Source organism: Polypterus senegalus, chromosome 5, assembly GCF_016835505.1.
Source record: "Polypterus senegalus isolate Bchr_013 chromosome 5, ASM1683550v1, whole genome shotgun sequence".
NCBI lineage: Eukaryota > Metazoa > Chordata > Cladistia > Polypteriformes > Polypteridae > Polypterus > Polypterus senegalus.
In genome coordinates this window covers 102,489,087-102,502,142 of record NC_053158.1, presented here as the reverse complement: position 1 = coordinate 102,502,142, position 13,056 = coordinate 102,489,087, and the positions used below count along the sequence as shown (strand labels likewise).

Genomic DNA, 13,056 nt, shown 5'->3' with positions numbered 1-13,056 from the left:
AAAGTTGTCAAGGTTTCTATTTCAGCTGAATGTTCTAGCAGTCTGTTTCAGATCCCCACAACTCTTTTGAGAGGAAGTACTTCCTGGCATCAGTGTAAAATGTATTACCCCTTAATTTCTAGCTGTGCCCTGTAGTCCATGATTCACTTTTTAACTTTAAGAATTCTGCAGGATCAGCATTATCAATGCCACTTTATAGGGACATTATAGGCATTTATAGTCAACCCCTCACTAAATACAACACTATAGTACAACTTTTCACACTCTTAGGAATGGGACATATTGTTCATATGGAAAAGGAAATATAAAATTTGATAAAGTGGTCATTTGTACCTTCTAGCCTATTGAAATGTAATTTACTATTATTACATTTTAGCTATGAAGAATATATTTGTATATATGTGATATGATAAATAACCAAGCCTTGACAAAAAAAGAGGTTTGGGGCAACCTCCTGTATATTTGGAAATGGGTGCAAAATTGAAGAAAGCAAAACAGCGTTCTTTATAGACAAGAGTCCAAAACAGAACTGGGATTTGGTACAGACAGGTTGAGTTTTAAAGATGTAAGGAGAAAGTTATGTCTTCTGTGGTGGAATGGGAAATGATGTTAAAGGGCCCAGGTGGAATTTCCTGCATTTGGTCTATGAGGAAAAAAGAGAAAGGGTCAGTGCACTCTTCCACCCCCTGGTCCGACTGGGAATTACCTTCTTTCAAGCCCTTTAGCTGTCTCCCATGCACACATGTGTAACACGGCCACCCATCAGCCCAGAAGCATCGGGTCAGGCGTTCCTGACCAAGAGGTCGTGAGCCAAAGAAAGAGCATCAGTATTGGCTTTGAGAGAGTCCCAACGAAAACTTGTAGGTCTAAAAACCACCTCATGACCCACGGGTTCGATGGTGTATGGCCATCCAATGTAAAGTGGCATGATCCGTAACTACAGTAAGCTGACAGCTTAAAAGGTAGTACCTCAGCTGAGTAATCGCAATTTAATTACTAAAGCCTCTTGTACCATTGCCACATTACCTGGTTTCCCGGTCCAACAGTTTCTGGCTCAGGAACATAACAGGGGACAACTAAATATAGCACCTAGACCTGTGTCCAAAGCGTCCATCTGAAGGATAAAAGGCAAAGGAAAGTTAGGAGCCAGTAAGACTAGTGCCAAAGTAAGAGCTTGTTTTAGGTCATAAAATGCAGTTTCTGTGTTATCATCCCATACCACATTGTTCGGGGCCCTCTTCTTTGTCAGATTAGTCAAGAGCGTTGCAATCTCGGAAAATTGGGGAACAAACCAGTGGTAGTAACCTGCTGAAGCGAGAAAGGCTAGAACTTGCTTGGTCTTCAGACGGGGCCAGTTTAATATGGCATCTATTTTGGCAGAAGTTGTTACAGAACCTCCAACTCCCATCAGGCTTAGCGACTAAGACAATAGGGCTGGACCAGGGACTATGACTCTCCTCTTTCACACCTAGTTCGACAAGTCGATATGGGCATTCTCTGACAATCACCCTGGGCTCTGTCACAATGCGCAATCAGTTAGGTCCATCTGGGTTTTTCACTTCCTTCGGGACAAACAGAATGACTGTTTCCAGTTCCTGTCTCTGGTGGGCAGTCAAATTAGGGCTGAAGTTAAGGTCTAATTTATGAGAGAAGAGTGAACATGGCTGTCTGGAGGAGGGGTCAGGTTTGTTTTCCTTCCACGGTTTCAGCAGATTCATGTGATAAACCTGTTTGCTCGGTTGGCGATTGGGTTGTTTCACTAAATAAACTACGAGCCTCTTCCTCTCTTTGGCTTCATACAGGCCTTGCCAATGAGCCAATAATTTGAAATGGGAGGTAGGAACAAGCACCAAGACCTGATCTCCTAGGCTGAACTCCCATAGGAACGTGTCACAGTCATAACAATGTACCTTATCTGCTTGTGCATTTTCCATGTGAACCTTTACAAGGAGTCAAATCTTAGCAAATCTAAAGTGTAACTGCGTGATACATTCTAATATATTTTTGGATGGGAGGGCCTCTTTCTCCCAGCCTTCCTTTAGAATGTCTAATATGCCCCTTGGTTGTCGTCCATACATTAAGTCAAAAAGAGAAAACCTGGGAGAGGCTTGTGGGAATTCTCGATATGCAAAAAGGATGAGGGGGAGGAGCTGATTCTAGTTCCTCCCATCCTTTCTGACCACCTTACGGAACATCTGTTTGAGGGTTTGATGAAACCGCTCTTTTAGACAATTGGTTTGAGGATGATACACCAAGGTCCTTAAATGCTTTATTTTGAATAACTTAGCTGTTTCACTGAATGTCTCTGAGGTGAAAGGCATCCCTAGATCTGTCAGGACATCTTTAGGGATGCTGACTCATGCAACGACCCCTACTAATTCCCGTGTAATAGCTCTAGACTTACAGTAGCTGAGCACAATGGAGCAGCTTCAGAGTATTGGGTGGCATAATCCACTAGGACTAATAATATACTTGTGTCCTCTAGCTGAGGGCTCTAGGGGGCCCACCAGATCAACCCTCATACGTTCAAAGGGAACATAAATAAGAATAATGGGAACTAGAGGAGCACGTCCCTCCTAGGAATCTGCTGCAGTTGATATTCCGGGCAGGATGTGCAAAAGCAGCAGAACTCCTCATTGATTCCGGGCAAGTAAAAATGGGGCTTAATTAGCTGAAGGGTGTTTTTGGTGCCCAAGAGGGCGCTAAGCAGGTGGGTGGGTGCTAGCTCACAGATCTGCTGCCAGTAGGACCATGGGACTAACAGCAGGGACCGCACCTCCCCCTCCTGATCTGTTACCCGATACATTAAATCATTAATTAGTACAAAGTGGTGGCGCTGAGGCATTGGATGTTGAGTGCAATGGCCATTCACAAAAACTACTGCATTTTTGCAAACTTCAGGGAGTCGTTGTTCCATTTCTCCCATTAAAAAGGAGCCGGAGTCTGCTGAAACTGAAAATGCAGTTGGGAAAGTGGGTCAGATTCAGCCTCAAGGGGCTTGGTTTCTTCCAAAGTGGTCGTCACGCAAGGTGATTACATCTTCCTGTGCAATGTTTCGGTAGTTGCCAAATCACCCTGAGTGACCATCTCTACTCTCTCATCTAGCTGTGTACACTGCGTGTAGGTAGCTGGGGACATATTTTTGCCATCAGCTACTAGGCCCAAATCTTTTTTCGGAGTGGTTAGTGTTAACCCACTTTATTTTCAGTCCAGTCTTGCCCTAGTTTCATGGCAAATGGAGGGCTTTTTAAAATGGCTAACGTCAATTTTTTTAAAGTCCCTTCATAGGAGATGTAGCAGGCTGTGGACTTATATTGATGGAAGTCCCCATGAACACTATTCAGACTGGTCTTGACTTTTAACCACAGACACAGTAAAACTAAGCAGTGAGCAACAATGGAAATGTTGCTGTGGGTATCTGTTTTGTCTTGGTAGAGTAATATATATATTGCCCTACTTTCCCCTATTGTATTATTAATATGTAGCCTTAGAATGTCTAATCCCACAGACTTACCACTGTTTATAAGGTATTATTGTATATAACTTATCCCCACCTTCCCTTCTATATCTATAACCTCAGGCAATTAGATGTAGTAAAAAGACAAGCAGCAGTTAAGTTACACATAAAATAATGTATTATTGATAATATTCATAAATAATAACAATATGCAAAATACATTTGAATATTGGCAACCAAACATCCTGATTAAATGACGATGTGTAGTGTCAGGTGGCACACAGACTTGTAGTTACTTAAAATGTCTTTAGTTAAGGCATCATTAGTGCTCAGCTTTCTTCAGAACAGGCCTTAAGCCTGTCAATATGGCTGCTGAGCTGTGCTCTTCATTGTGTTGTCTACATCATCACAGGTTAGCAAGAGAGAGAGAATGTGGTTGAGCAAGCACATTTATGGGTTTTTTGTTTAACCCCTACATCCAATAGGACATCATAGTATTTAAAGGCCTCTGAGACAAGCCGATTCCAAGCAGCCATACCTCAGACCAGTGGGGGAAATAGAACATCTTAACACCTGACCCCAAACCATATGTTAAAGTACACCTTAGCCTACTTGGGGGGTTAGAGAGACTTTAGCAAAGAAACACTCGCCAAACTGGTTTAAGACACATCCCCCAAATCCTGTCGTAAAATTACAAAGAGACTTAGTCATAAAGAGGGGCAAAGACGAATGCCTCTCACCAAAGTAACCCTAAATAACACTGCTTTGCCTAAATTACAAATAAAGACATACTAAACATTTATCAAGTTATATGCAAAATCTCACATCACAACACTCCACCCCGATGAATGTTTTGTACAATGTCCTTATAAAGTCTTAATTGTTTAAAGAGTCTGTTGAATAACTTGTGCTTTGATTTGCAGTATATGCTCTCCCAGTGTTAAAAGTTGTCAGTGACCATTTGTCCATTAGATATCTTCTTTATTTCAAAGACAATGTGAAGAACTTGGATGCACATCTGATGACTTGCATCTGCTCCGGCTTGCTTCAACTTTCTTTAGCTTTCTGCAGTCTTCATATGTCATCAAATCTGGTGGTTCAAAATGAGACAAATCCACACCTTCCACTAAACTAGCCCACTGCAATTTAGTCTGTTGTGTGAATTCTTAATCTGTACTTGTTCTCTGTCTAACTGCTAATTAGACCCATGTCCCAAACTATCTGTTTAAGCATATGCAGCTGTACAATTAACATAAAAATTTCAATGGTAACATGTCACAGGTGCCATACAACCACTTCTTCCCAAATGAGAGCGCATGTGCCACTGCATAAACTGTTCACAAACCAACATCTGTGGCCCCTCTGCACACATTTGGGGTTGATTTAGTTGCCTCTTGTGCTTTCCTACCCATTGTGCAACTCTTGACTGCCATCAGCCTTTACCAGTATAGGCTGGCATCACCAACATGAGACATCAAAGCTATGCAACTCTCATCATTCCCCCTGTAGGCCACCCCTAGAGTTGTTTGCTCACCATATGCATACTCGTTGTGCTAAATACCTTGGTTCAAAATTGGCCCACTGGTCCTCTGCTTGTACCACAGCTGACAACCTCAGCAGGGCTTCCGTATTTTCCCAATTAGACTATACCTAAACATCGGAACCCATATGACTTGCAAATGTACTAGTTGCACCTGCTTTCCTGAAAAGTTCACCAATTTGCTCAGTATACCGCTCTTTAATGCAGTAGAGTCTCGCTTATTCTACCTTTGGTTATCCAACATTCCATATTATCCGACGTCCCACCGCAAAAAAACCCCCAAAAAAATATGCATCAATCGGCAACAAGAACTGCAAGTTGCGGGCGTGAGCATAGTCTTATTTTTTGTTGCTTCTGACTCTGCCGCAGCTAATTACAGTGGAACCTCGGTTTGCAAGCATAATGCGTTCTGGAAATGTGCTCGCAGTCCAAAGCACTCGTACAGTATATCAATGTGAATTTCTCCATAAGAAATAATGGAAACTCAGATGGTTCGTTCCACAACGCAAAACTATTCATATAAAAATGATTAATACAAAATATAAAGTAAAAATACATAAAGCAAATTAACCTGCACTTTACCTTTTAAAAGAATCATGGCTGGTGTGAGTGAGTTTCTAAACTCTTGTGGGATTTCACCCAATGGGACGACACGCGGAGGAGCGTCCCAAAGCAATCGCAGTCTCCTAGTGCTGTAGCAGTTCGGTGTAAAAGCCAATCCGAAAAGATTGCGGACATGCTATAATCGTCTGCCGTTGATGGGTGATACAAGGAACAAGGGATATTATAAATGCGCTGGGCTCAGTATTACTTTCCCACCTACCCTGCCTGACTGCTGTGTCTGTGTATGGGAGAATGGCAGATCCCACTACGATACATAACCGCTCTGTTGCTGTTTCAAGCTTAATAAAGCTGGTGTTGCTATACTGAGACACAGCTTCGAGTTTTCGGGTGCAAGACGGGGACTCGCATTTCACAACACAAACACACACGTGCAGTCACAATGCTGTAGTAAACAGTATACGCTCGTACGGATGTTGACTATATTAGTGATGGAGTTAAGGCTAGAAATTGCAATTAATTACATTGAGCAACAAGAAGCAGCTACAGGAATTGACATAATGATGCTTCAAAGATGGCGAGACTTCACAGTGAAGAAACGGCACTCGTCAGGAAAGCAGACTACGATCAAAAATGTCTTTAAATCATCACAGGACTGAACTTTTTAAGTATAGTACATACTGTATTTAACGTCAGACAATTCTGTAACTGTAAGTTCATTTTTTCAGTTAATTTATTCTGTTGTTTTGCTGTAAAACATGATTATTACGTTCATAATGTGTAAAATTATGACATTGTTTTACATTTAATAGGCTTTTTCTTAACACCTGCCATTATCCAACATTTTCGCTTATCCGACATTCAGCCGGCCCGTTTATGTCGGATAAGCGAGACTCTACTGTAATAGTATTAATTATATTAATTATCCCACTTAATTGATACCCAGAATGTATACTTTATGAGCCCAAAATTAATCCCCTTATTTATGACATTCCTAACTGGTTTGTTCAGTTTCCACCTCTTGGAATATAAATTTTCTGCAGTAATGAACAAACCTTTTCTTTTAAACTATAGCTATTCTGACTAGCCTTATTATTGCATGACTTGTGGACTTGTTACTCACTTAAACCCCAGTAAGTGTCTTTTTCTTGCTGTTTCTTCAGTTCTTCTTCATGTGTTTAATTCCACACTTTCTTCACTCAGTATCCTTAAGCCATTATCCATTTCATGCCCTCTAGTCAACAATTGCCATTCACACTAACCAGCTTCTCTGTTTTCTATCTGATCTCTTTGTCCTAAATTAAATTTCACTGCAGCACTGGTTACCTTTCTTAACAGTGGTGAAATATCTATGGGTGTAGCATGTTCTTTAAATACAGGACAGACCTCAGAATTACCTGGAGATTGTGGTGCAGTGGAGAATAATGGAAGAAAACATCCTTGCTGTTTTCCCTTCCTTTCATCTCTCTCCTTTTCCTCACACTCACATTCCCACTCTTTATCTGAGCACTCATGTGTCTCATGTAAGCCACCCACCCATGTTTTAGGATTCCAGTCTGATCTGGTTACTATTGCCCTAACTTTCACCACGGGTGGTTTTTTCTCCTTGTTTCCCCTACTTTCTGTGCTTTCCATTTCAGCAGTGGGTGTTCTACATGCTTGCACTTCACAATTTTCACACCAACTGTTACATCTTTCAAATCTTTTACACAACATTCCATTTTCATTCACTTTGATATTTTTTTCCTCATCATGATCTTCCTTATTACCAATAATACAAGCTAGTAAACCTCTTATAACAGCAGCTGTCTTCTTTAAACCTGATCTCTGTTTTCTTGCTTTTAATCCTTCCAGCCCCCTTCCATTTTGTGGTACACTCAGCTCAGCTTATGCTTTCTCTACCTGCACTACAGATTTCCTAGCTTCAGCCTGCTTGCCTCTGCCACTCCACAGGAAGATGACTGACTTTAAAATGAACTTAGGCACTTAGTCCATAATTCTACTCTAATACAATTTGCCACCTTCGTTATGGGTTGGCCTACTTTTGCTCCTGTAAGCAAACATGCACATACATACACAAAGATCCTAAATGAATAAGTACCATATGAATGCTGAATGCATGTCCCATCACTCCCCAGCACTAACAAACATGCGGGTGTCCTCATGACACACATGAAGTCTCTACACTTTGTTGGTTATATTCCATTCAGCAACCAAATAATGTTTTACTTCCAACACATTTGTACACTGGGTGCCCTAAAATTCACATGCATAAACAAACATATACATCAAAACAGTATTTGTAAACAGGTTGCAAAACATGGTTACCCCAAAATCCTGCCGACTACACCAATTGTTTTGTCTTGGTAGAGTAATATATATATTGCTCTACTTTCCCCTATTGTACTATTAATATGTAGCCTTAGAATGCCTAATCCCACAGACTTACCACTGTTTATAAAGTATTATTGTATATAACTTATCCCCACCTTCCCTTCTATATATATAATCTCAGGCAATTAGATGTAGTAAAAAGACAAGCAGTAGTTAAGTTACACATAAAATAATGTATTATTGATAATATTCATAAATAACAATATGCAAAGTACATTTGAATATGGGCAACCATACAACCTAATTAAATGATGATGTGTAGTTTCAGGTGGCGCACAGACTTGTAGTTACTTAAAATCTCTCTAGTTAAGGCATCATTGGTGCTCAGCTTTCTTCAGAACAGGCCTTAAGCCTATCAATATGGCTGCTGAGCTGTGCTCTTCATTGTGCTGTCTACATCATCACAGGTTAGCAAGAGAGAGAGAATGTGGTTGAGCAAGCAAATGTATGGGTTTTTTGTCCAACCCCTACATCCAATAGGACATCATGGTATTTAAAGGCCTCTGAGACAAGCCGAATCCAAACAGCCATACCTCAGACCAATGGGGGAAATAGAACATCTTAACACCTGCTCCCAAACCATATGTTAAAGTACACCTTAGCCTACTTGCGTGGGCAGAAAGACTTTAGCAAAGAAACACTTACCAAACTGGTTTAAGACACATCCCCCAAATCCTGTCGTAAAATTACAAAGAGACTTAGACGTAAAGGTGGGCAAAGATGAATGCCTCTCACCAAAGTAACATTAAATTACATTCCTTTCCCTAAATTACAAATAAAGACATACAAAACATTTATCAAGTTATATGAAAAATCTCACATCACAACAGTATTCATGAGTGCAGAGACCTTATATCCATTAACAATTACCAGCCCAGTGTGAAGAATTGTCAGGGGATTAACTAGAGCGCATCATCTCCCTCCCGGGACTTCCCCACAAGCTCCCTTGCCACCGGGTTAGCACCACCACACTGTATCGGGGATCTTTGGTGCCCACTCCGGTCAGAGACGGTGAGATCCAGGATTAGGGAAGCATGCACATCGAGTTTCAGAGGCCGTGCTGAACCTCCTGGGCTCTAAACTGCGTATAGATCATTAATGACCACGATAAGGTCTAGATCATTAATGACCACGATAAGGTCTTTCATGTATTTGAATGTTTGTCCCTGGCCAGCTCGTCCAGATAGGAGAGGTTTTTAAAGGGAGGAAGCAGGCAACCTGCTCAACTGTTTGTTGGGTGTTATTGAGATCTGTCTGTAGCCAGCACCTGACTTTGCCCCACAAATGGAATGCCGGAGTGGTGGTGGGTTACCTCAGATTGAAATCCCATTTCAAAATTTTCCTGGCCTGCCGACCCGGGGCTCCCTCACTTTCACAGAGGGCTCTGTCTCTATGGGGTTTGAGTGGGAGGCCTCTTCCTCCGGATGGCCATAATAAGCCACTTGTATGTCCCCTTATAAGCATGGCCCTATTTTGTAGGTCTCCACTGCTCTCTCCCACTGGCCCAGCCTTGAACTGGGCCACTGGGTTGGAGCTGATGTTGGTTCCCCCTGACTCCCCACAGATGACCTCCGCCCAGCCACTAGGGCACAGTACTCTCCCACCTGGACCCCCAAAGGTCGGTTTGTCAGGTTGGTGTACCAAGGATTCTCTTAGGTTCGGCTCCTGGTTCCACAAGGAGTCCACCATCCTGCTGACTATGCCAATTGTGAGAAATAACCATGCCTTGACACAAAAAACGTTTGGGGCAGCCTCCATAGTTGGAAATGGCTGCAAAATTAAATGCTGCAAAATAGTGGTCTTTATAGACAAGAGTCCACAACAGAACTGAGGTTTGGTACAGACAGGATGGGTTTTAAAGGAGGAAGTAACATCTTCATGGGTGGAACCGGAAGTGATGTTAAAGTGCCCAGGTGGAATTTCAGGCATTTGGTCTGTGGGGAAAAAAAAGAGAAGCATTCTGTCATCCCCGAATTACCTTCTTTCAAGCCCTTTAGCTGCCTCCCGTGTGTGAAAGTGAATATATTTCTGCATTCTGTACTGGCTTTATCTGATTAAGAGTTAAAAGAACTGGAACCACACATAGAATGAATGGGTGCAAGGCATGAGCTAACGCTGAGTTGGACATCAGTTAATAAATATAATTTACTTATAGACAGGTTTTTACTGAATAAAAATCTCACTTATTTCAGTAGAACATCACCACACAATGTAAATTAGATATTCCTTTCAAATTTAACATAACAGTAATTTGAATACATGGTCCAAGGTAATTTTCTTTATAGCTAAGCCCATCCAAGCACATCAAGTACAAGCAGGAGCGAGTCTATCATAGGGCCCAGTCGCACACACATGCATATTTATGCTGAGCCAATGTAGATAACCAATTAGCTTAGCCTATAAATCTTGTACTAATTTACATACATGCTCTTCAGAACAGTGTGGTGGCTCTGAGGCTAGGGATCTGTTCCGGCAATCAGAAGGTTGTCAGTTTGAATCCCAAAAATGTCAGAAGTGACTCTGCTCTGTTGGGCCCTTGACCAAGTCCCTTAAGCTTCAATTGCTTCATCTATCCCTGCAAGCAGGTCCTCCAACTTACAGGGAAAACTCGCCACCATAAAAAACCTCCCACTGTTCCAGTGTAGTGCTGCAGCATCACCTGCTGCACTCAGGTCCCAATCTAGTTGGTTTGTTGTGTGGTGGGTGCACATTCTCCCAACCTCTCCCTCTCTCTCTGCTGAGAACAAAACATAATGTACTGGATATTAAAAAAAATCAAAAAGCTTCAAAAATACACATTTATGTTTCTTACTCTATCTCATTTTCAGAGATATTGATTTAAACTGAAGCGAGCACAATGAGTTGATTAGATGTTTATAAACGACTTTTTTTAAGAAAAATTAGAGAGGGAGAATCAAGGAAGTACTGTTCAAAATACATAATTCAACAATATGCAAATGCTAGAATTTAGCAAGGAACAAAAAGCAATTTCATTGTTTTGAGCAAGACCGTAAAATTATAACATTGTGTGATGTAAAGTATTACAGCTTCAACAGTACTTTCTGTGTGGTTCTGTTTACCCAAACTCTCTATAAATGTCTTTACAGCCATCAGTGAGAATGAAAAATACAGAGTAGAAAAATGACATGCCAGGATAAGAAGATGAAACCAAATAAGCAAAGAAAAAATGATTGTCAATCCCAAATGATTAAACCAAAATTGAAAATCAAACAATACACACAAAAGTTCCAAATCCATGTCCTTAAAAGCTAGCAAAGCATAAATTTGTGTTTGATTAAATTCAGAAATGTGGACAATCAAAATTGCATGGTATCAGCTTAAATAGTCTCGGCATGCTGATTATTTGAGGTGACTCCTGAACATCATTGGGATGGCAACAGGAGTTGTCATTAATGTAAAAAACAACAATGGGATGCCATATCCCAAAATGAAAACCACATTACAGAAAAGTAATGCAATTAATGAAAAATATAGTATATGTAATGTCACAAATAACAAAAAGTCTATAATTATAACATTTAGGAATCAAGGAATCAAGTTTTCTTTATATAAAAAGTCATGGAGGGTTACAGCCAATACTCAGAATAAATATGAATCTAAGCATTGTTGTATAATGAAAACATAACAGACCTTTATCCCTCTAGTCATATCCACTATTACTTCACAATTCTTTTGCTTGTCATACACTGAACTACAAAACATATTCTAAGTGAATGACAAAAAAAGAAATTTTGATTGATGAGTTTAGAATACCGTGAGATTCAATGGGTGCATGCAGGTCACCTGCCTTTAAGCATGCGAATAAAGTGCAGAAAATGTCCTTCCAAGTACTTTCATATCTATGTGAAACAAAGCTGGGGACATTTACATTATAAAAGTGGTACAAGTTAAGCAAAAATGCTAATGCAATTGACAGCCTAGTACTGCCAATCAAATACATTCTAATGTGCAACTGCAAGGTTAGATTACAAGTTGGGACTAAATGTATTCAAAACAGAGAATAAGTAGCAGGAAAGAGACAAGTCAAGAGAATACACTCTGACAAAGGAGGTCTACTGTATTTTGTAGTGCAGATGGTAACATTTTGGTTTTTGGTTTTCTCTGACATTCTAATAACATGCAGGGTAAGTTAACTAGAGCCATTATATTGGCCCAATGAATGGGAGTGCAGGCTTCATGTTGAGCTGTGAAGGACTGGTATTACCTCAACACACCTACTGCCACACACCTAAGATCTGAGCTCATAGGCATCAAGCAGAGAAAACATTTAAAAAGGATGAATATTTAGCTTTGGGTGCAGAGGTTTTGTTTTAGTATTAATATTGTATAGTGTTTAATATTCCTTAATGCACATTTAAATGTTTATGCAAATTATGAAAGTCTGCACATATTTATGTATCACATTAACAAATGATAGCCATGTTAAGAACAGTCCTCTATGTAAAATATTCTTATGATGGTAAACTTTACAATGGTAAGCTCTGTAAAAGAAACCATGATGCATAAAGATGGATAGATTGATGGAAAAAACTACAACAAATCCTGCCTTGTGAGTTGCATAGTTTCCAAATATCCATACTGGGTGATTTTCTGCATTCTCATATTTAATTTAATTTTCTTAAAGAATGACAATGTTAAAATGTTTTAAAGTATTATCCTCACATTGCAAGAAGCATTTCTCATTTTAAAACTGGTATTTCAAAATTCTACTTCGTTAATGACTGAAGGACCAATTCATTTATGAGTACATGCATTTTATTCTGTTTTTACCTGATAGTACACAATGGAAGAAATGGAAAACATGAAAAAATCTCTTCACACGTTTCGTGAGAGACTGTTTGAAATTGAAGAACAAATCAGCCATGAGCAAGCTGAAGTTTGTAATGCTTTGTCTGAAATCGAAAGGTAAGTAAAATTTATCCAGAAGTACAAATGAAGTCTTTCCTGATGCAATCAAAAAAAGACTACTTCATGTACAGCATTTATTTATATAACTCGTGCTTAAAAAATATATTCTTTAAACATAAAAATAGAGCATATACCTGCACCGTGCAGCATTCCTATTTAAATACATATGTCATTT

At 40.0% G+C, this 13,056-nt stretch overlaps 1 protein-coding gene across 3 annotated transcripts in view; it reads left to right on the top strand.

Moving 5' to 3' along the window:
• Positions 1 to 13,056, top strand: part of itprid1 (ITPR interacting domain containing 1) — a 151,933-nt gene that overhangs the window by 80,944 nt on the left and 57,933 nt on the right. For all 3 annotated transcript variants that reach the window (XM_039753176.1, XM_039753174.1, XM_039753175.1), the window contains exon 13: positions 12,751 to 12,878. In XM_039753176.1, coding sequence (XP_039609110.1) covers positions 12,751 to 12,878 — 128 coding nt within the window. The remainder of the gene's footprint in view (positions 1 to 12,750; positions 12,879 to 13,056) is intronic.